General features: G+C 34.1%; 1 protein-coding gene across 2 annotated transcripts; it reads right to left on the minus strand.

Annotated features, from left to right (window-relative positions):
• Positions 1-3,593: 3,593 nt before the first annotated feature.
• Positions 3,594-5,315, minus strand: LOC149233810 (putative methyltransferase TCM_000336). Of its 2 annotated transcripts, none has more exons than XM_089376815.1 (4): positions 5,137-5,315; positions 4,679-5,038; positions 4,320-4,637; positions 3,594-4,235 (listed from the first exon to the last, which is right to left on the minus strand). In XM_089376815.1, exons 1-4 carry the CDS (start codon positions 5,221-5,223, stop codon positions 3,855-3,857), a joined length of 1,146 nt encoding a protein of 381 aa, XP_089232941.1. In that variant the 5' UTR covers positions 5,224-5,315; the 3' UTR covers positions 3,594-3,854. The 2 variants fall into 2 exon arrangements, with proteins under 2 accessions (XP_089232941.1, XP_089232940.1); XM_089376814.1 differs by having other exon boundaries at positions 4,320-4,589; positions 4,841-5,038; positions 5,137-5,312.
• Positions 5,316-23,797: the final 18,482 nt, after the last annotated feature.

Consider the following 23,797-nt stretch of genomic DNA (forward strand, 5'->3'; position numbering starts at 1 on the left):
TTATTGTTTCCTCTTCAGTTTTTGCAACAATTTCATTCATTTGATTCATTCCTATATTTTCTAGGCACTCATAAGCTCTGTTTCCCATCTTGTTACATCTGTAACATCTGATTTCTCTTCCTCTACTTCTGCCTCCTCTTCCTTTGGAGAAACTCCCTCTACCACTCGCATCACCTCCTATGGGTGCATGTTGACTTGATCTGTTGCTAGCTCCATCTCTAGGTGTTGTAGATCTTCCTCTAACACCTTGACTTCCCCTTCCTCGAAAAGTACCTCTATTTCTAGCAGACTGCTTCCTCATGAGTTTTTCTTCAGCCTTCAATACCATCTGATAAGCCTCTTCTACTATTTTAGGAGACAACCCACTTATCTCATCTTGAATGTCAATTCTAAGACCATTCACATATCTTACAACCTTCTCATCTGTATCTTGACTTTGTCCAGCTCTTATGCTCACTTTGTAAAATTCCTTTGTGTATTCTTTCACTGTCAACGACCTCTGTCTAAGATTCCGCATCTATCTAAATAATGTTTGTTCATAATCACTTGGAAAAAACTTACCCTTCAACTTTTTCATCATCCGGTTACAATTCTTAATTGGTTTCTTAGCAAGTCTCCTTCTTTCTGCCTGCACTCCATCCCACCAAAGTGCTACATGTCCTTTCAATTTTGTGACAGCAAATTTCACTCTCTTCCCTTCTTCTGTTTCTTCATAATCAAAGAATTTATCCATGTCATTAATCCAATCTATTAATTCCTCTGGGTTTAAACCTCCTGTATAAACTGAAACCTCAAGTCTGGGTCTAGATGTGGATCTCAACACTGACTTAAAGAATCTCATTTCAGGAGTGACTTCTACAGGTTCTTCTTCTTCTGCAACTTCAGCTTCAGGTTCACTAACATCTCCAGCATTTGCATCTCTTCCCATTTCCATTGCTTCTAATCTAGCTTGCATCTGTTGCATAGCTTCCAACACTTCAACATTTGCAACTGGTCGTCCTCTTCTACCACGTCCTCTTCCAACTCTGAAAGCCATGTTGGATTTCTTTTTCTGATCAGTGTTAATACGCTGCTCTGATACCACAAATGGTGGTCTAGGTGCAGGTGTAATGGATAATCGTTCAAATCCAGAAACGATTTCTGCCAGTTCAGGTGGAACTACTTCTTGGATTTCCTTTGGATTATTAGTCATCTACCTCCAAAGTTGTCTATTCTGCTAAATTAGCAGAACTGCTTAATTTTACCGCAATATGACAACCTTTCAAGTTCCACAAAACCAAAAGGAATTCAAACTTTTGGTTAATTCCTTATCACGTCCATTTTTTCCCAAACGTTATCGCGTTAACTCTCCACCATTGATATTACCTTTCAATCTGATGGTTGTTGGTTTAACTGATCAACAAAACTAATCGACGATCCTCCACTGTTAATTAAAGCGCACTTGATCCAACGGTTAACAACGATACCGGATGGAGATCTTGCGCAAAGTTTATCCACCCGATAAAGTGGTTTTTCCTCTTTACCCAAGTACTACGTGTCGGTTGATTAATGGAATCTCTTAGAATTCCAAAAGACAACTTACCACTTTTTCTCCATCCGATAAACAACTACACTGATAAAACCTCTTTTCTTCCTTGACTAACGCACGAGCTCATTGGCGCGCGATGATCTTTAGATCTATTGGATTTATAGAGTGGATTGTTCTAGGCTCCCTTGGTTAACACGATTTTGTCAGGTTTCTCTTCTCTGTTATGTTGATCTTAACACCTTCGCTACATTTAACTTGTCTCCAATCATATTCTCCGATGTTTTTAGGACATAACCAAATTATTTCAAAACATGGAAAACACAAGATTGTGGGATACAATACAGGTTTTGCATACTCTAATTCAAGAATCAAATTGTCAATCAATATAACTCAGAGATATTCCTAAGGAATACAACGCCTCCGAGATTGACCAATTATACACAAATACACAGAGATATTATTTTTGTAATTTAATCTTATACGGCCTAATCAAGCCAAATCAATCAAAATCCTTTTACATTCATTCAGAACTTACATAAATACCATTTCATTCTAACATGCATTGAATCTGCCTAATCTTAGAAAATATCTAATCTGGTTGATATTCTCCTTGAGAATCTCAACTGAATCTAAACAGCTTGAATTAATTATAAAATCACTCAAGCCCTAAATCCTAGCTCAAATCCTATCTAGAAAACTTTGTAAATTCACAGCTAAAGTATCCCACTCCTTTGCTTGTAATTTTTTTTTTGTATTTTTGGAATAAATTCGAAGCCTTTGTCTTCACTCCTCATGCTCCTGCATCAATCCCCATCTTTTTTCTTTTCTACACTAGCAATTATGAGATTCAAAAATCATTTATTATGCTCATCTTCCAACTCAATTATCTTAATTATTTCCTCTTGATGGATTCGATATCTCTTTTATTCTCCATGCTACTCAAAATTAATATGTTATTTAGTTTTTCTTTTACCTCTTTAATTTCATATTTCAAGCTGTAAATTTCTTCAATAGTTAATTGTTTATCCTTATATTTTAATCTTTAATTTCAATTCTAATAGTTCAAATTTGTTATCAATCATTTTATTTAATTCTATTTTATATTCCACTTTTCTTTTTTCTCTTTCATTTTAATGAATTTATATTATTCTAAATACTATCTAAAATGAAGGTTGATATATATTATAAGATTTATAATTAAAAGAAAAAATAAATAAATAAAAACAAAAACAAAACTTGTACACATAAATTATGAAAAATAAAGAAACCAGTAATAAAATATCTCATTTTTAATTTTAAAATAAAAGATTTGATTAAACACAGTTAAATTATAGTTTTAAATTTTAAAAAATTATTGTAAAAATAATTATATTATTTCGTAATTTAAATATTTTTAAACGGTTAATAAAACTAACTAGAATGTAAATGAGTATAAAAAAGTATTTTGGAACAAACTAGTGAACTTTATTTTTGTTTGAAGTTTTAAAGATTTAAAACAATGAAAATGTAATGAATATTATATGCAGTTATTAAAAGTTTTCTTCAATAATTTTTAAAGAAACATGTAACTATCCCTGTCAAATTGTGTAGAATTTTGAGTCAAAATGACCGCATATAATGTAGAAAGAGACTTGATGAGAAATGTATAGTTTTTAGTATTTTATTTTAAATGCATGAGCATCGAAAATAAATATATAAACTTTTTAAACTATTTTAATATTTTTATTTTTTATAATATCTCTTTAAGATTAACCATACCATACTTTTATGTTAGAGTGTCAACAATGCAATGTAGTTAGTCCTTAAAGGTTTTATGACAAAGTCGGTTATGTTTATTTCATTTCTTTTAAATTTAATTTTGTTGAAAATGAATAAAGATTTGGTTAAAATTGGGTAATGTTGAAACTTGATAAATATTCTCTTAACTATAAATTTGATTCATATTTTTGAAAAAATACATTCTAAAGAGTAAAAATAATAATTTAATCATAAATTATATGATCACATTCCCATTTAAAAAAATATAATGTTATAGTACTTAACAAGCACAAAATACCATCAATAATTAACTAACGTTATAATAATTAACCACTGCCCTATACTATTTGCCAGAAAAGCCTATTTGGACATGGTTTTGTTGCCAATATTTACCGTACCAAAAAGCGAAAGAGTCAAAATTTGCTCTAACTATGAAGTTGTATCCCTTCCATAAAATACTGCTGTAAAATTTGCCAAAAAAGCCATGATGAACTCTAACTACCTTGCGGGTGTCAATTAGACATTAATGCAGTCTGACTTTATTTGTAACACCAACTATTTAGAGCTTTCATTTGCGTTCGAGGACTATGACCAGATGTCCTCCCTTCTTTGCATATTCCATGCGCTCGCTCAGTCTCTCTCCCATTGTTTCTCCGAATCTCTCGAACAACGCATCCATTATTTCTTCTCCGAAGTGGTGTTTTATCAGGCTTTCAGTCACTGCTCTCAATTGCTTTGCAAGTTTTCTTCCATACGCATCCTTTAGAGAGGCTGAGCTCCCTGTCATCGCTTCAATGTCCTCCTCGCTAAATCTCTCTGATTTTCTTAACACCTCCAATCTTAGTATTTCAAATGAACCCTCTCTTGTTACTTCGCTGCTCACTTCCTCTGGACATGGAGCATACAAGGGGATGTTGAACGAGTCAACTTTCTCCTGCTCGATCACCCCCTGCACAAATATTAAACTTATTATTAGCCATTTGAATTCAAGATCAAACGCATTCAAACTGCAAAATCAATAATATAAAAATACCTGAGACACCAAATCATTCAAACTGCTTCCTGATGTCTCCCAGGGGAAAGCGATGAAACCGTGATCGCTTGGATCGCGAGATGTTCGGCCCGCTAACACCAAAAATATGCGGCCCCCACGAACCAACTCCTCTGCTCGGGCTCTAAGAAACGCGTTAAAATCCCTCTGATATTGACGAAAATAAGCTTCTCCAACAGCTCGAGACCCTTCGCAGAAGATTTTTCCCTTGTTCCATGCCACTGAATTTTTCTCCAAAATCTCAGGAGGAACCTGATCATGATCATAAGAAGACGTCAAGATCTTATACCACAAGACTGAGTTTGAATTTAAATGAGAAATTATTATTGCAATTTGGATATTTGTGTAAAAAGCCTGCCGTAGAACGAACCCGGTATCCCTGCTGCGAAATACCATCTATCTACCGCACCCTCTTCATTCTGGTGATCAGTATTTATAGAAAAAGGAGGCAAAATTCTAAAGAGTGAATTGAAATCCGAAGCAGGAAGATCGTTAAAGAATACTTGGCACTGCGGAACAGTTATGCCCGCAGATAGACATTTGGCTTTGAGGGTCTTTGTTATATTTTCAACGGCGAAGAGAGCATTGGGTCCAGAAGAACAACCAAGGTCTGCAATGCAAAATGTCTTGCATTCCACCGTTAACTTCATTGGTAAAATGGCTTCTTCCAACATAGGCTGTACAATTTGTAATACGTTCTTCTGCATTGCGAGACAAAGCATATTAAAATTTAAATGAAATATTGTATAGTTAACAGAGATGAAAAAGAGAAAATGATCCATCGATCGAAATTCAAAACCTGGAAAGTGGAATTTTGAGCATAGCTGGATTCTCCAAGCCCAGAGTTCATATGAAAATCTTTCTCCATCTTCATGTCGATCCCCATTCTCGTTGCAGTCACAGTGAAACCTGGAGACCGATAGATAAACGAGAGTGTTAAAGTTGAGGCCGTCAGATGCGATTTTAAAGATGAGTGCCGAGTATTGGCTGAACGGAAAGTTCATCATTTTAAAAATTATTGTCCACACAAATTAGAGTTGGTAGATCTATACCCATGTGGGTTACCGTGACACCTTTGAAATTTGATATTTATCTCAACTTTCAAGCCGCCGGGGTGGACTTTGAAGTTTGAACCCCATATTCCAAATCTCATATAAATGAGATATTGACGATTGGGTGTAGTGTAAATATTATATGTATGGATGCTTTTAAGTTCGAATTTGGTGAAATAAAGTATTTAATATTTTGAAAAATTTGCAACACGTGGTTTACTACTTAAATTTGTAATTTTAATAATTTTTTTATCAAATCTAAATAAATAAATAAAATTACCTAAAACACTTAGGAAATTGTCACTCATCTACTAAGCATATACACATATAATAATACAAAAAAATTAATTATCTTATTTCCCAAACTACTAGAATTTCTATTTGGTATATAGACATAATCATTCTATAGTAATCTATTACACTCAAACAAAGTAATTGAAACTTTATTATGGATAGGAAGTGTTATCCGAATTTACCTTATGATTATCTCTTAAATTATAGACTACGAATTACATCGTGATATAAGTGCGAGATGAGTACATATGTCCGTCACTCGTGATGGCTCACCTTACCGAGTACACCTGTTTTACTTTCGCGATTTTCTAAATTAATGAACGTGTACTGTAAGATTTCACCTCCGTAGATGGAGGCAAACAATAAATCCCATGCTATTGGGTATTGAATGCCCTCTAAGAGACAGTATTTAATGCACTCCAAGAGATTGACGGGACAGCCCTGGTCGATTCCTCCGCCTCCGCTTCCGCCTTGATCGCCACCGCCACCACCATTCCATAAGAACGCATGCGGAGGCATGCGTAACACAAGACGCGAGCTCCATCGATGTTAAATACTGTATACGAAATGAAGACATCAGGTGGAATCAGTATTGTACGCATTAATACCATTTATTTATATTCAAATTCAAATTCGAAATTTGAACTTTGAACTTGTAAACCCGCCCCGCCCCGCCCCGCCCAAATTCAAAATTTGAACTTATAAACCAGTAGCGACGACAAACGTGGGTCAGAGGCATTCAGGCCTTTCTGGAACCTTCAATGAACCTTCAAGGCACCCCCCGGTTTCCCTTTTCTATAAGGGGGAGGAGGAGGGGCGAAAGGCTCTGTAGCTTTATCTTTTACAGAAATGGGCGTTGCACAGGTTGTGATTCTCCTTCTGGTTGTGTTTTTGGGATGTTCCTTTTGCCACTGCATTCGGTCTCACTGTCCTCAAGATCTTCTCAACGTCGAAGCCTCTCAAGATGACTTCAATTGAGTCGATTTACAACGGGTTTGCAATTTTTGTATTGCTTTTCTGTTTCAGTATTGGTTCTCTGTTATGTTTCAGTACAGGTTGTGATTCTCCTTCTGGTTGTGTTTTCGGGATGTTCCTTTTGCCACTGCATTCGGTCTCACTGTCCTCAAGATCCTCTCAACGTTGAAGCCTCTCAAGATGACTTCAATTGAGTCGATTTACAGCGGGTTTGCAATTTTTGTATTGCTTTTCTGTTTCAGTATTGGTTCTCTGTTATTGGGCCCAATACAGTATTGATCTAAGAGCTTAACATTATTGGGTTTCTTCTTAATATAAAGTTCTTTATATGTCGTGAAAGTGCCTGAGATCGAACCTCTGTCGACATGACCGAGTTGTGACCTGTAGGAACCTTATTTGTTAGTTAGAGGCTGCCTTCTTTCCTAGCTAGGTCTCAATACTTTTAAATAAATAAGGTTCAAACTCGATTTGTGCTCAGAGGCTTCCGTGGAGTATTAAATTGACAAGTTATGGTCCCATGAATATTCTATTTTGCAGAGAAAATGTCATGAAATCAATTACCAAGGAAATTTCTTCGTGAGACATTTCACATTCATACAATCTAATCGAATCAGCTTCGTTTGCTAGTTCGGTTACTCTTTGGTGGGAAGGAACAAACATAACCATGACGGAAACTCATGTGATTATAGGGGTAGGCTTCGGTGGGAAGCAACAGACATAACCGTATCATCGACGGAGAGAGTTATAATTTTGTAACTTTAATTTTAACATACCAACAAGACAAAGTGTAGAGATTCTCTTGGTGTTCAATAATGCATATTTACATTGGAATTGTAATATGTAAATAAAGAACATAGATTTTTGAATGCAACTGTGACTCATAGTGTAGAGCCTTATAGAGAAAACTAGGTTATCAAGACTGAAACAAAATTTTACACTAAAAAAAATTCGCAATTTCAAAATATACAAATTAAAATAAAAGACATCTATTAATAATTAAAATAATTGATTATATTTTTTATTTTTAAGATTTTTTTCCTCTACAAATATATTAATGGTTAGGAATTTTAAATTAATTTTTGTTTATTAAAATTTATATGGGATATTCAATTTTAATGGTTAGGAATTTTAAATTAATTTATGTTTACTAAAATTTGTATGGGATATTCCATTTTAATGGTCAGGAATTTTAATTTAATTTATGTTTACTAAAATTTATATGGGATATTCAATTTTAATGGTTAGGAATTTTAAAATAATTTATGTTTACTAAAATTCATATAGGATATTCAATTTTAATGGTTAGGAATTTTAAATTAATTTATGTTCCCTAAAATTTATATAGGATATTCAATTTTAAGAAAGTAAGAAATTAGTTAGAATTTTTTATTTTTTATTATTTTTATATTCAATAGAAATCAGATTTTTTTTTAGATTACTAGAATGTCATTCATCAAAACCTCAACACTGTCCATAGTATGACAAATATTTTGAAAATTAGATGGAATGTGAGTTTAAGATAGACAATCTAAGAGAGTGATTTTCATCTTCAACCATCTTAGGATCACACAGGTGGCATTCATCCCATGGTGTTTGCGGAATTGACCAATGCCCACTTTCACTATAAAGCTCATGAGAATTAGATCTAATCTTTGCAACATTGATTTTCTTAACACTTATCCACACAAAGAAATTTTTGTTTTCAAGATTGGGGTTGATCACTTCCTTATAATATCTTAGTTTCCTTTTTTCGCTCTAGCTCTTTACCTCCTTACATTTTCTCTTTAAATTTGGAACTAATAATATTTTTAATCTACAAGATGATCTCTTTTATTCACCGATGGTCTAGCCATGACTGTGCCTTATGCCACCCTCGCTTTAGTCAAAGTTGGGTGTTTTGGTTAGAGTTAGAAGCATTTTTATGAAACCCCTTGGCATCCATGTTGTATAACTTCTTCTTCTTCTACATAACATATCTATTCATAACCATGCTTTCAATGTGGGGAAGACTTGCTTCAATCATGAGGATATAGTAGGGAGTATTTCGTTAAATATTGAGGTGGTAGGCTATACATTGTTTTATGATTTGTTGAATCTTCCCCCACGATTCTCTGGATAAGTTGTGATCCAAACCTCCATCCACATAAAAAAATAGGAGTGACAAGAGTCTTAAAGAGGAGCCTCCTTTTATCCCAAATCCAAAGGCTTGTCATCTTACAACTGTCTTCAACCCAATAGTAAGCTTTCCAACATCCATTTTTCCTTTTCTCAATGTTATAATTCCAGTTGAGCTAATGATGGATGTCAATTCCCAGATATTTGTATGAAGGAGTTGTTGTCATAAATTAAATCATCATAAGTGATCTTTTCAAAAATTTATATTATTTATTCTATGAAGGAATTAAAAAAATACATTTTACAACTAATAGTAAAGATTTTATAAATCTAACCCAGATGCAGGTGACAACCATGATAGTTATGACGATTAGATGGTCTGGCGGCGAGGGGACTGGACACATGGCCACTTGCGTTCCCTCCCATGCCAGCCTGCAACAAATTCACGGCGGCCTGCAAATTGCATTAAATGGGTACTCTGGCCGAGAACTACCCATTATTCGCACAGCTATGGATGCCCCAAAATTTATTCATGCTCCCAACCCCCCCCCTGCCATATGCCCTCCTCAAGCAGTGCAACCCTGTTCTCGAACTGTTACTGGAAGCTGATGCTAGTTGCTCAGTTGTGTAGACCTTGGTAACAGGAATCATTTCTCCCAAACAAGGCTCTGCAATTTGACTCCAGCTTAGAACTCCCTCTCTCATCCTCTGCCCAACCATTTAGCCAATTTCTCCATTGATAGCGCTGCTTCGAACATTTCCATGGCTCGCATCTGTCACCAAATGCATAGCAGAAGAGGAGGTAGCCGTGGTGGTGGCGTCCGCACTCCTACAACGCCTAGCCCAGACTCTGCTTCCCCCTTAGATAGGAAAAGCCTCTCAGGATGTTATGTGCTATCATATCTAGTTATGTGTGCTATTATCTTTGGAAATGTCTGGGAACAAATCTTTCTTTCAAGCATGGATCTACAAGTTCTCCATGGTGGGTAGTTGGTCCCAAACTTGGTCTCACCAACATTATGGCTCTATAAATTATGTGTATCATTTTTGCTAACATGAAATTCTTGACTTGCTTACAAAAAATAAGAAATCTATAAAAAGATATTAACAATAAATTTAAATGAGTATCAATTTAAATAATAAACAACTAAATAAATAAAGCAAATTTATTTTTAATATTTATGGTTTTTTCTAAGGAATATTCTCAACCTATCTTGCAAGAATATATCTAGCAAGAAAAATTACCCTTTAAAATATATTTATCTATACTTTACAAGGAAAATGTAAAATCTTCTAGACAATTTTTTCAAGAAAAACATTATGAGTACAATAAGAGATTATTATTGTGTCTAGATAGGATAAGATTCTCCACTTCCACAATGTAAAATTATAATTAACAAAATACTTCAATTTACCATACAGTAAAACCTAAAGTAACTAGATTCTAAACCTTAACACTAACTTGAATTCAATATTTTTACTTTAATTTAACCATATTTAAACTAACCAACAAATATTAACTACTCTATAACGCTTTTATAATGGTATTAAAAAATACATGAAAATTTGAATCAACATTTTTATTATTAATTTACATATTAATGAATACGTTATTAATATTTTACTAATTAAAAAAATGTTATACATATATAATTTTCAATTATATTTGTTATTTTATTAGGATAATATTTTACGTTAATAGTTTATTCACCGTATTGAATAAAAATATATAATATAATATATTCCTATAAATATTTTTATAAAATGTTTCATATTAAGGATTATTTAAAGAAAAAATGGGTTAGGAATTAGTTTTCCTCTCAACTTGAATACAAGAGTGAAATTGTTAATAACATGCCAAGAACTTGTTATATATTTATTTAAATTAGGAATATTATATAGATTTTTTTTTTATAAATTTTTATGTATTATTTTATAAAATTTAAATTTATTTGAAAAATATAACAATTATTTCAGCTCACCACTTAAACTAAACTGAATATATATATATACTAATTATTTTTATTCATAGTAATGTTTATGATAATGGTGATGAAGGACATTTACTATAATCAATATGCTCTATTAAAAATTAGCAAGGTAAGAGATTAATTGAGATTTTTTAATATTTTTTCCTATGTTGGAAAAGAAGTGACAAAAGTAGATCACCATAGTGAGTCAAGATGGTTGGCAATATGACATATATTTCGAAATTTAGAATGGATGTGAATAAAAGTTTTACCATCCAAGATAAAATTCTTTCATCCTCAACCCTCTTAATATATCATAGGTGATAGACTCCTTCATCTGGTCGCATCATTGTGAAGCTCATGAGAATTAGTTCTTGTCTTAAAAATTTTAATTTTCTTATTGATACTACTAAAGAAAGATAGATAATTTTGGTTTTAAAAATTGGGATTGATCACCTCCTTATAAAATCATAGTTTCATTTTTCCTTCTAACTCTTGGTAGCTACACAACTTATCCTTAAATTTGGAAGTAATAATTTTTTAAATATTATCCTTATTCTTCAACATGATCTCCTCCTTTATCCCCCAATGGTTGAGACAATATTAGACGCACTTAAGCCTAAAGTGAGTGTTTTGATTAGGGTTAGAAGCAATTTTGGGAAACCTAGTGACGTTCATATTAAATAACTTCTTCTTCTACATGAGATACTTAATAATATTTATTCTTTCAATAAAACAAATGATAACTTTAACTAAAAAAACAATATAAAAAATATTTCCTTAAAACTTTAAGTTATAAAAAAATTAAAATTACAAAAATTATATATCAAAAATTAAAATTTTATATAATAAAGAAAAAATATATATATATATGCACCTAGTCTAAATCTAATAAATTATATAAATTCTAGTTAAATATTTAGTAAATATAGTATTAAATTACTTCAGCTTCTTGATTATTAAAATATAGATTAATATTTTATTTAATATTAATTTATTATAACATGAATAAATATGTAACTTCAAAATTAATTTTAATATTGAAAGTAAATATATAATAATAATTCTTTACATTAGTCTATCATTTATAGATAATTATTACGTTTTTCCATTTTATTAATACATAATTATTATGTTTTGGTTAATTTACTTTATAATATTCAATTAGTATTAATTTAATTAATAATGAATTTAACAATTATTTACCATTAATTTCAATAAACTATTTTAATACTATATTTAAATTTATTTTTAATCGTAAATGTAATTTTTATTAAATATTTTTTAAAATTTCTATATTTAATAATTATTATAAAAGCACAAAATTGTCAACTATTATTATTAATTAAGAATTCTAAATCGTGAGATTCACCATCACTTTACCATAAAGACTTTCAACATAAAAATAGCCTTTGTTATAATATCATGACTTACTTACTAATACGGCATACCCAAAATCCTATAACTCAAGTTCATATGACTTTTTTTTAATTATAATAATTATTATAATATATATAATTTTAACCATTTATTTTGTTTCGTAAATTAATGATAATAGCAATTAATATTGAATTTAACAATTATTTACCGTTACTTACAATAAACTATTTTAATACTATAATTAAATTTATTTTTGATTGTAAATGCTATTTCTATTAAATATTTTTTTAAATTTATATATTTAATAATTATTATAAAAGCAAAAAAATTTCAATATAAAAATCCAATTTAAGGTAAATATATATATATATATATATATATTTTTTTTTCAACCTTTCCTTACTTTGTTTTTGTCGTACTTTAAACTTACCAAAAATATAAATATTTACGTGATTATTTATTATTATAAGTTGTTTTCGCATCGACTACTTAAATGTGTTCTTTATTTTTATTTTCTCTTTTATTTAAAATAATTAAATATATCATAAAATTAAAAGATATAATAAAAATAAGTTTTTTTTGTTTGAGAAATATATATCTCAGATTATTGTTTATTGATTAATATTATATATTTATATTTATATATATGAATTATAATTATAGTTATATAATTGTATTATTGTAATTTTTAAAAATATTATAATTAGTATAGTTATATGAATTAAGTTATATGAATTAGTAAATGTTTTATAATTCCCAAAATATTTTTTTTTATTGTTAAAATTAGAAAAATCATAAAAATTGTGATCAATTTTATTAGCCATTACCAATTTTTATTTACAACATAAATTATAACTATTTCAAATTACTATTATTATTAATTAAGAATTCTTAATCGTGAGATTCACCATCACTTCACCATAAGGACGCTTAACATGAAAATAGTCTTTGTTATAATATCATGGCTTACTTACTAATATGGCATACCCAAAATCCCATAACTCAAGTTCATATGACTTTTTTTAAAATTTTGATTGTTAAATTAAAATTTTGAAAGCCCTTCAATAGACATGCCTATGGGCTTAATTATATTAACAAAATTACATGAGGATGATACTACAAAGGTGTTTACATTATCCTTCTTGGATCAAAAAGTCAAGAGACCAAAATATATATGTACCTAGGAATGTATTCCTTTTTTTTATGGCTAAGGGGAATTAAATAACACCCTTTATACAATCATAATCTAAATAATATAAACATCGTTATTCAAACAAAATTCATAAACAAACTTCATAAACCAACATTTGTTTCCTAAAACACCCTAAAAATGTATAGGTTATCACCAAGAAGGAGTGTTTCATAAATGTTTCCTAGACATATTTTTAAAACTGAGGATCATGAAGATAAAAGGAAACATGCCCCCTTTCTGATTATGTGATGTCCCTAATTCCTTCTTGCAATTCAAGGCTATCCATGGGTAACATATCAACTTTCTTGTTATTTTTCTTATAGACATGAGAAAAAGCGATGTAAGTAATGTAAGATCGCAATATTTTGATGTGTTAATAGAGGGGTTGTAACAAAAAATTTATATGATCGGCATCTCCATTCACCCATTGAGTCACAAGGAGAAAATTATGTAGGACATGAACATAAGTGACTCATCTCTCAATAGCAAGTAGTAGTTGCAATTTTAGTGTTATAATTTTAGTCTTGTTGTTTGACAATTAAGGTAAGGGTATGATTTTGAGAAAGGAAAATCACTTCCCTTACTACTCTATGGGTAAAGGAAAATTACTCGCCTTACTTCCCTGTGTGTTTACCTCCCTAAGATGCTCTATGAAAAAGGGCCTAAGGGCTTTAAGTCTAGATGAGATGTTTTTTTGGATGCATCCATGGGATAATGCATTAATATTTTGAACCGACCTAATTATGGACTACATTTTCTCTTCAAAAACATTTATTCATAAATATCATGTGCTATGTATCCCAAAGAAACATCTCACAATAACTTTAATTAGAAAATTATTAGAACTGGATCTAGGTATCAATAATCATGTTTGAATTCTGAGCACACTGAGGGACTTGTCAGAATTGACGAAATTTGCTAATCATATTCAAGAATTGGGTTACACATTTAAAGGGAAGACTATCTCCCTACATTCAAATATTTTTGGTCTTCTTGCAATCTAGACTCCCCATGATTTGTTGAGGGGAAAGGTTTTAAAAGTTTTTATTGTCCTTATGCCAATTCCTTAAGGTCTTTTTTATTGAGTCTCCTTGTAATTCATTTCAACCTTGTAATTCCTTCAATTTCGATCAACCCAGTTTTTAAAGGGACAAAAAAGGGTGTGATGTATGCTTGTTTCAATATATTATTCACGTAAGCTACATCTTCTAGGGCCCTCAAAGTTTATCTTTTGAATATGTTAGGTTTCTATTTTTAAGCAAAAGCCACATAAATATTTTAGCTTTAATAGGGCATCCATAATTCTAAAGTTCTTTCCATCACTAACATGAGGACTCGTCAAATATTTCAAAGGCGATAGAGTTATAACCGAGTCTACATTCATATCCACACAAGGTATTTGTGAACTAGAGGAGATCATCCTCTTCTTCATTGATGAAACATTATAATTGTTAGGACATTGTGTAGGAGTTCTAGGTCACTGCATATTCCACACTAAGGTCCAGGTTTCTCCAAGTTAAGAATAATTATTGTATAGAGTTCAACTCTTTCCTTATTACAATTTGGCAAAGAGTATAAAACCCTTTATACTTTCTATTGATCTTTAATTCAAACCCAAGTGTAGAGACTAAGCTAAACATTCTATCCTTTCCCAAATGTCTTATATTTTTTTTCTTTATGATACTTATTATAGATTTATAATTTTTTTTTTTTCTAAGTAAAGCTATTCTATTAATATGAAACAAAAATATAATTACAATGAGGCTCAAGCCTCAGCAGTACTGAACATCCGTTATCAGAAAGAACCTGACTGCCCCATCGATGGGGAAACCAATCCATTAAGGAAAAAAGAACCCACACATGGGTTATCAATTTTAAACCAAAAAGCTTCAATCATGGTAGAAGATGACCAGGAAAGTTCAAACATAATAAAAAATTTTCAAAAAATAACCAAGCAGCAGAATAAACACCCAGCTCGTAGGAGGCAACACCTGGCTGCCAAGTGTCACTTCTATAAGTCGTCTGGGGCCGGCTCCTCCTCGATGTGACATGCGTATTGGTACCAGTCATCCTCCTCTGTTGACACGCCAGCGAGAAGTCCATGAGCAGGAGGAAGGCCAGCAGAGCTGCCAGCAGCTACATGCAGGTGGAACGTGACTCCCATTCGGCTTCCTAGAGTCTGTGTGTGTTCAATTCTACCTTCTGCAGCATGTTGACTGCCACCCATCTCCTTGCCAAGTAGGGTGGTAACCCCCTCTTCCAGCGGTTGCTTACCAAGGTCGCGAACGCTCCTAAGCTAGTGGGCCGATTCAGGGTGCTGCGAAACCGAAATTGAGTTGAGTGAGGAGCAGGGTTAGGGGGGAGGGGAAAGGAGGCTGTATGGATGGCAGCGTTTCTCTGACTAGCCCCCTGGAGCAGAGCGTGTCCTCGACCACTGCGGGTATTAGGGTACCTACCCAGGAAGGTGCGAGAAGGATTATGGATGTTAGGGGAAGGGGAGGCGGAAGCAGAGTCTGGGCTAGGCGTTATAGGAGTGCGGACGCCACCACCACGGCTACCTCCTCTTCTGCTATGCATTTGGTGACAGATGCGAGCCATGGAAATGTTCGAAGCATCGCTATCAATGGAGAAATTGGCTGAATGGTTGGGCAGAGGATGAGAGAGGGAGTTCTAAGCTGGAGTCAAATTGCAGAGCCTTGTTTGGGAGAAATGATTCCTGTTACCAAGGTCTACACAACTGAGCAACTAGCATCAGCTTCCAGTAACAGTTCGAGAACAGGGTTGCACTGCTTGAGGAGGGCATATGGCAGGGGGGGGGGGGGGTTGGGAGCATGAATAAATTTTGGGGCATCCATAGCTGTGCGAATAATGGGTAGTTCTCGGCCAGAGTACCCATTTAATGCAATTTGCAGGCCGCCGTGAATTTGTTGCAGGCTGGCATGGGAGGGAACGCAAGCGGCCATGTGTCCAGTCCCCTCGCCGCCAGACCATCTAATCGTCATAACTATCATGGTTGTCACCTGCATCTGGGTTAGATTTATAAAATCTTTACTATTAGTTGTAAAATGTATTTTTTTAATTCCTTCATAGAATAAATAATATAAAGTTTTGAAAAGATCACTTATGATGATTTAATTTATGACAACAACTCCATACAAATATCTGGGAATTGACATCCATCATTAGCTCAACTGGAATTATAACATTGAGAAAAGGAAAAATGGATGTTGGAAAGCTTACTATTGGGTTGAAGACAGTTGTAAGATGACAAGCCTTTGGATTTGGGATAAAAGGAGGCTCCTCTTTAAGACTCTTGTCACTCCTATTTTTTTATGTGGATGGAGGTTTGGATCACAACTTATCCAGAGAATCGTGGGGGAAGATTCAACAAATCATAAAACAATGTATAGCCTACCACCTCAATATTTAACGAAATACTCCCTACTATATCCTCATGATTGAAGCAAGTCTTCCCCACATTGAAAGCATGGTTATGAATAGATATGTTATGTAGAAGAAGAAGAAGTTATACAACATGGATGCCAAGGGGTTTCATAAAAATGCTTCTAACTCTAACCAAAACACCCAACTTTGACTAAAGCGAGGGTGGCATAAGGCACAGTCATGGCTAGACCATCGGTGAATAAAAGAGATCATCTTGTAGATTAAAAATATTATTAGTTCCAAATTTAAAGAGAAAATGTAAGGAGGTAAAGAGCTAGAGCGAAAAAAGGAAACTAAGATATTATAAGGAAGTGATCAACCCCAATCTTGAAAACAAAAATTTCTTTGTGTGGATAAGTGTTAAGAAAATCAATGTTGCAAAGATTAGATCTAATTCTCATGAGCTTTATAGTGAAAGTGGGCATTGGTCAATTCCGCAAACACCATGGGATGAATGCCACCTGTGTGATCCTAAGATGGTTGAAGATGAAAATCACTCTCTTAGATTGTCTATCTTAAACTCACATTCCATCTAATTTTCAAAATATTTGTCATACTATGGACAGTGTTGAGGTTTTGATGAATGACATTCTAGTAATCTAAAAAAAAATCTGATTTCTATTGAATATAAAAATAATAAAAAATAAAAAATTCTAACTAATTTCTTACTTTCTTAAAATTGAATATCCTATATAAATTTTAGGGAACATAAATTAATTTAAAATTCCTAACCATTAAAATTGAATATCCTATATGAATTTTAGTAAACATAAATTATTTTAAAATTCCTAACCATTAAAATTGAATATCCCATATAAATTTTAGTAAACATAAATTAAATTAAAATTCTTGACCATTAAAATGGAATATCCCATACAAATTTTAGTAAACATAAATTAATTTAAAATTCATAACCATTAAAATTGAATATCCCATATAAATTTTAATAAACAAAAATTAATTTAAAATTCCTAACCATTAATATATTTGTAGAGGAAAAAAATCTTAAAAATAAAAAATATAATCAATTATTTTAATTATTAATAGATGTCTTTTATTTTAATTTGTATATTTTGAAATTGCGAATTTTTTTTAGTGTAAAATTTTCTTGACAAAAGTGAGATGTTTCAGTCTTGATAACCTAGTTTTCTCTATAAGGCTCTACACTATGAGTCACATTTGCATTCAAAAATCTATGTTCTTTATTTACATATTACAATTCCAATGTAAATATGCATTATTGAACACCAAGAGAATCTCTACACTTTGACTTGTTGGTATGTTAAAATTAAAGTTACAAAATTATAACTCTCTCCGTCGATGATACGGTTATGTCTGTTGCTTCCCACCGAAGCCTACCCCTGTAATCACATGAGTTTCAGTCATGGTTATGTTTGTTCCTTCCCACCAAAGAGTAACCGAACTAGCAAACGAAGCTGATTGGATTAGATTGTATGAATGTGAAATGTCTCACGAAGAAATTTCCTTGGTAATTGATTTCATGACATTTTCTCTGCAAAATAGAATATTCATGGGACCATAACTTGTCAATTTAATACTCCACGGAAGCCTCTGAGCACAAATCGAGTTTGAACCTTATTTATTTAAAAGTATTGAGACCTAGCTAGGAAAGAAGGCAGCCTCTAACTAACAAATAAGGTTCCTACAGGTCACAACTCGGTCATGTCGACAGAGGTTCGATCTCAGGCACTTTCACGACATATAAAGAACTTTATATTAAGAAGAAACCCAATAATGTTAAGCTCTTAGATCAATACTGTATTGGGCCCAATAACAGAGAACCAATACTGAAACAGAAAAGCAATACAAAAATTGCAAACGCGCTGTAAATCGACTCAATTGAAGTCATCTTGAGAGGCTTCGACGTTGAGAGGATCTTGAGGACAGTGAGACCGAATGCAGTGGCAAAAGGAACATCCCAAAAACACAACCAGAAGGAGAATCACAACCTGTACTGAAACATAACAGAGAACCAATACTGAAACAGAAAAGCAATACAAAAATTGCAAACCCGCTGTAAATCGACTCAATTGAAGTCATCTTGAGAGGCTTCGACGTTGAGAAGATCTTGAGGACAGTGAGACCGAATGCAGTGGCAAAAGGAACATCCCAAAAACACAACCAGAAGGAGAATCACAAACCTGTGCAACGCCCATTTCTGTAAAAGATAAAGCTACAGAGCCTTTCGCCCCTCCTCCTCCCCCTTATAGAAAAGGGAAACCGGGGGGTGCCTTGAAGGTTCATTGAAGGTTCCAGAAAGGCCTGAATGCCTCTGACCCACGTTTGTCGTCGCTACTGGTTTATAAGTTCAAATTTTGAATTTGGGCGGGGCGGGGCGGGTTTACAAGTTCAAAGTTCAAATTTCGAATTTGAATTTGAATATAAATAAATGGTATTAATGCGTACAATACTGATTCCACCTGATGTCTTCATTTCGTATACAGTATTTCATTTCGTATACAGTATTTAACATCGATGGAGCTCGCGTCTTGTGTTACGCATGCCTCCGCATGCGTTCTTATGGAATGGTGGTGGCGGTGGCGATCAAGGCGGAAGCGGAGGCGGAGGAATCGACCAGGGCTGTCCCGTCAATCTCTTGGAGTGCATTAAATACTGTCTCTTAGAAGGCATTCAATACCCAATAGCATGGGATTTATTGTTTGCCGTAGATGGAGGTCCGGTTCCATCCGGAAATTAATGTTTACCTTATGGTTCACACCACCCTGCATTAACTCTCGTTGATCGTTGCTTGGCCTAGGTGGATGTGACGCCTTGTTGGAGTTATCACTGTAGTACCTCGTTCATTGTAACCTTGGAATTCTGTCTGGATCAACGACATCAGTTTCTCCACTAGATCGGATGGAGGAAGGGTTTCTTGGTTCGTCTAACCTTCAAATGGGTATGTTCGCCCTTCATTCTTCCGTTTTGGTTCTTGCTACTAGTACCTTATGAGATGTTTTGCATTCACAATTTGAGAACCCTCCGCTAGAGTTTTTATTGGGCTCAAAGTTTCTTTTCTTACTACCTGTGTTCATTGTTAGGGATACATTCAATTTGAGGTTCCAATAAGGATTCTACTAGCATACATGGTGAGAATGTATCTACAAATGACTCACCCATTCGAGCCATCTAGGTAATTTTAATGGAGATTTTTGCTTGTGGATTCATTTTTTTTCCTGTTGTTACATTTGTTGAGCAAGTTATTAATCTTTCCTTTTTCATCCCAGTCGGGGTGGAGGGTTTTGTAGAGTCTATGCAATGGACAACCAGTGGTTCAAGCCTGTTGTGTGGCCCTCGGTTCGAATTGGGAACTAGTTTATTAATATTCTGGGTATGCAAGAGTTCTCGCTTGATTTAGAAGTTTAAGATTGTGGTTCCATAGAGAGCATGGCACATTCTCTTTGCCATGATTGCGATATGGATTAACCTCTGTGATTTTGAATTTCGTGTTAAGTTTCTAAGGCCTTTGGGCCATGAACATGTTGCCAGGTTAACCCGGCTTTGACCGGCTTAGTTATTTGTGTATTTTTAATTAACGCGAAGGGGGAAGCGATTCAAACCCTGGATGGAATGGTGTTGAGACTGTTGCATGAATTATATGTAATCTTATTTACATCTTTAAGAATTTCTTGAATACAAACTTCATCTTTATTACTTTTTTTCTCTCTGGAATTTATTCCTCTGTTTATGATGGACTTCGGCTTGTATTTCTATGTTTGATTGGTAGTGTATTTAACTATTTCAAAAGTTCTACAAACACCCTGTTTCCCCCAACCGCAAGGGTTTGTAGCTTAGAATAAGGCCTCTTATTTTTTCTATTTTGTACTAATGAACTTAACGCCTTGAATAGATTACAAAAATTCTATATTAGGTATTGTTTGAGTTTTCTTTTTTTAAGAGATGAGTTGAAATCTATGTTTTTTCCTTTCGACTACTCGCTGATTCCTAAATATTTTGTGGTGAGACTGCATACCGCTTTTCCTGACCCATACTCTAAAGTTTTGGTTCTAGGCATATCCACGGTTTGAAAACTTGCCTTCATGTTCTGAGTTTTCCAAAAGGTTTGCTCAATAAACTACTTTTAATCAGTGCCTATCATAACAGTTCTTTGTTATAGAGGAAGAAAATATCCCTACTATTTTTCTTTTTGTTAAGAGAGGATTTGGTAATCTTTCTTACATACTATGATAACTATTGTCTTTATTAAAAAAAAAATAACTTCCAAAATAGTAAAAATTAAGAAAATAAATAGTTGTCCAAAGTGCAGTAATTAAAATATTTACATAGTCTCAGGATATCACATCTTCCCCTCCTAATATGTAACATCGTCCCGATGTTTTCCTTCTAAAAAAAATTTTTGGAAAGGTCTCCTTCATAACCTGCTCATCTTCCCAACTGGCCTCTTCAGGCCAAAAGTGCTGCCATTGCACTTTAACCTGGATGATAACTCATTTCTACAGTGTTACTTCTCTCTGATCTGATATACCCAAAGGCTCGACCAAGAACTCGCCTTCTGGCTCAACCTCCATGGCAACAAAACGACTTAAGTCATCAATTTTTTTCTTTAATAAATTTGCATTTAAAAAGAAATTTTCTCAAATATTTTACCTGAATGTTTTGCCAATTGATTACGTGTTTAGGATCACAAATGTATTTCTTAAGTAAATAAACATGGAAGACATTATGCACACGAATGTGGTTGGTGTCAGCCTCCTGCTGCAACAGGTATTCATCTTTCATGATCGACATTTTTACATGCCAAATATGTCATACTTTGCATGCTGCAATGTTCCATATTTGCTACAGAGGCCAAGGAAGTGTCCATGAGAGTGTGCTAGTCTAAGTGCCACTGCTGTGTTCCATTTTTGATGAGTTGATCCATTTTTGATGAAGTTTCATTTAAGGGAGGGCCAAACAGCTTAATCTTGGTCTCCCTAGGTTTCAGTTTCCTGTTGTAGAATATAGAGAGTCATTATCTATCCAAACAACTTAATCATGGCAGATTTATAGATAGGTAGATAAACAAGGGTGCTCAACATCTTAATCTGAGCCCCTGGATGCAATAAGTGTAGATGCAGATAGGAGGACAGCAAGAAGAAAAGAGTGAAAAGCTGGGTATGCTAGTTCAAGTGCACCCAAACCAAAAAGATGAGAAAATACTAGGTGAGTAGGCCAGGTAGGTAGCTTTGTGGTTGCAGAATCATGGCTTGTGATCCATTTCATATTTTCAAGTGTCATATCTATTCATATCACAAGTTTGAGGCAGTTTTCCATTTGAAGGACTTCAAGCGAGGCATGTCTAACTTCCCCTTCTTCCTCTTTCCCCAAATCACTCACTAACTTCCCTAAAGAGGTCAAGATCTGCTTGATACCTCTTAGTTTCATCATTTTCCATATCATTTGCCTTGGTAAAGATCTGCTTTACTCAAGGAATGTTCATACTTCCTCTATGAGTCATTTTCCCCCTTAATAGCCTAAGATTTACATACTTAGCGCTCTCTCATCACATTTCATATTAACTACTAACTTTATTATGTAACTCCCTATCTATCTCCCGTCCCCCAACTAAAACTATGTTAATAACTCCCCTATATACTTATCCCCTCCCCCTGGTTGAAAAATAAACATAAGTACACTTGGGAATTGCTAAGTTTACATGAAACTTAGCAAGAGAACTCATTTCCCCCCTCAAACCATGTTCTAATGCATTTTGGACTCCTTCCAATGCATAAAACCCTTCATCACTGCATAAAACCTCCCAAATGCTTTGGGACTCCTTCACAAAGCATACAATTCCCTTCATATGTATAAAAAACCATCTTTTGCCTTGTTTTGCCTTTTCAAAGGCATAAACCCCTCTTTTGGACCGTAAAAACCTTTTAAAACACCCAAAGAATCATTCAAAGGCCATAAAGACCCTTTTCTGAATCATAAAAGCCCTCCTTTCCATGAAGAAACCCCCCTCCGACTTCACAAAACTTACCTTTAGCGCAAAAGCCTTGCTCCGATTCAAAAAGTTTCCTTTGGGACCCCCTCCGATGCGATATCGCTATCGAGAGGGGGCAAACATATGTTTCTAGACTCCTCTGAATGCATGGCCCTCCCTCCGACGTGATATTGTTGTCGGAGGTCGGGCAGTAATAAGTGATGGCTTTGTTTCATAGTAACGATGGGTTCAACAACGAAATGTGTATCGCCGATCACATATCGGTGGATCGGCGTTTTGCCATACATCGCATATCATATATGTTACACCCCGCCCCATCCACCGATGCGACATTTATGTTGTATCGCAAATGTTTCCATATCGCATTTGTTTTATATATCACATATCATTTCATATATCGCGTCACTCTAATAATAAAGGGCCGCACCCCCGGTCCCTCCGACTGGCGATACGCCGACTGATCCAGGGCCGTTGGATCTGCCCACGCCAGATCCAATGGCCATGATTTGATGTTTTGAACAGTGCCCGCCAGCGCTAAAATTTCAATGAATTTTCATGTTTTCAGGCTTTCCGCCTGTTTTAAAGAAAAATGGTCATTTTCATTGTTTTATATGCGGCGCCCGAGCCCGCCACAGCTATAAGGGAGACATGACTTTCCTCAACCATTTTCGATCGCTTTGGCCTAGATTTGCTCCAAAATGCATGATTTTCAACATCAGCAAGCTCTCGGCCTCCATTTATTCCGCCAGTTTGCAGTTTATTAGTTGTAAAGGTAGTTTTGAGTCGGCCAGGCACCAAAACTCTTCCAAAGGCCTCCAGAAACCAACAGACAGTGTGGCAACGGTTCTTTTGGCCGAACAACGGCTAGAAAAGGGAAATTTTGACATTAAAGTGTATCAGTTAAAGGACAAAGGGGCGATTTGATAGTTTGAAGTGCTTTAGAGGCAGAAAGTGGCCCGATTCAGTGACAAAGTGTATCAGAGGAAGCGGGAAAGAGTATCAGATCAAAATATCAGCAGCCCGAAGTTGGAGAACATTAAAGATCCCCCCAAGCAAAGTCAAAGAAAGCG

Source organism: Pinus tabuliformis, chromosome J (genome assembly GCF_031772625.1).
Source record: "Pinus tabuliformis cultivar Carrire ecotype Pingquan chromosome J, CPIR1, whole genome shotgun sequence".
In the NCBI taxonomy this organism is placed as follows: Eukaryota; Viridiplantae; Streptophyta; class Pinopsida; order Pinales; family Pinaceae; genus Pinus; species Pinus tabuliformis.

Coding starts and splice junctions, on each gene's coding strand:
- LOC149233810 (XM_089376815.1), bottom strand. CDS start 5,223: ATGGGGATCGACATGAAGATGGAGAAAGATTTTCATATGAACTCTGGG. Junction 4,638..4,678: donor ACGGCAGGCTTTTTACACAA/ATATCCAAATTG, acceptor TTAAATTCAAAC/TCAGTCTTGTGGTATAAGAT. Junction 4,236..4,319: donor TGAATGATTTGGTGTCTCAG/GTATTTTTATAT, acceptor ATATTTGTGCAG/GGGGTGATCGAGCAGGAGAA.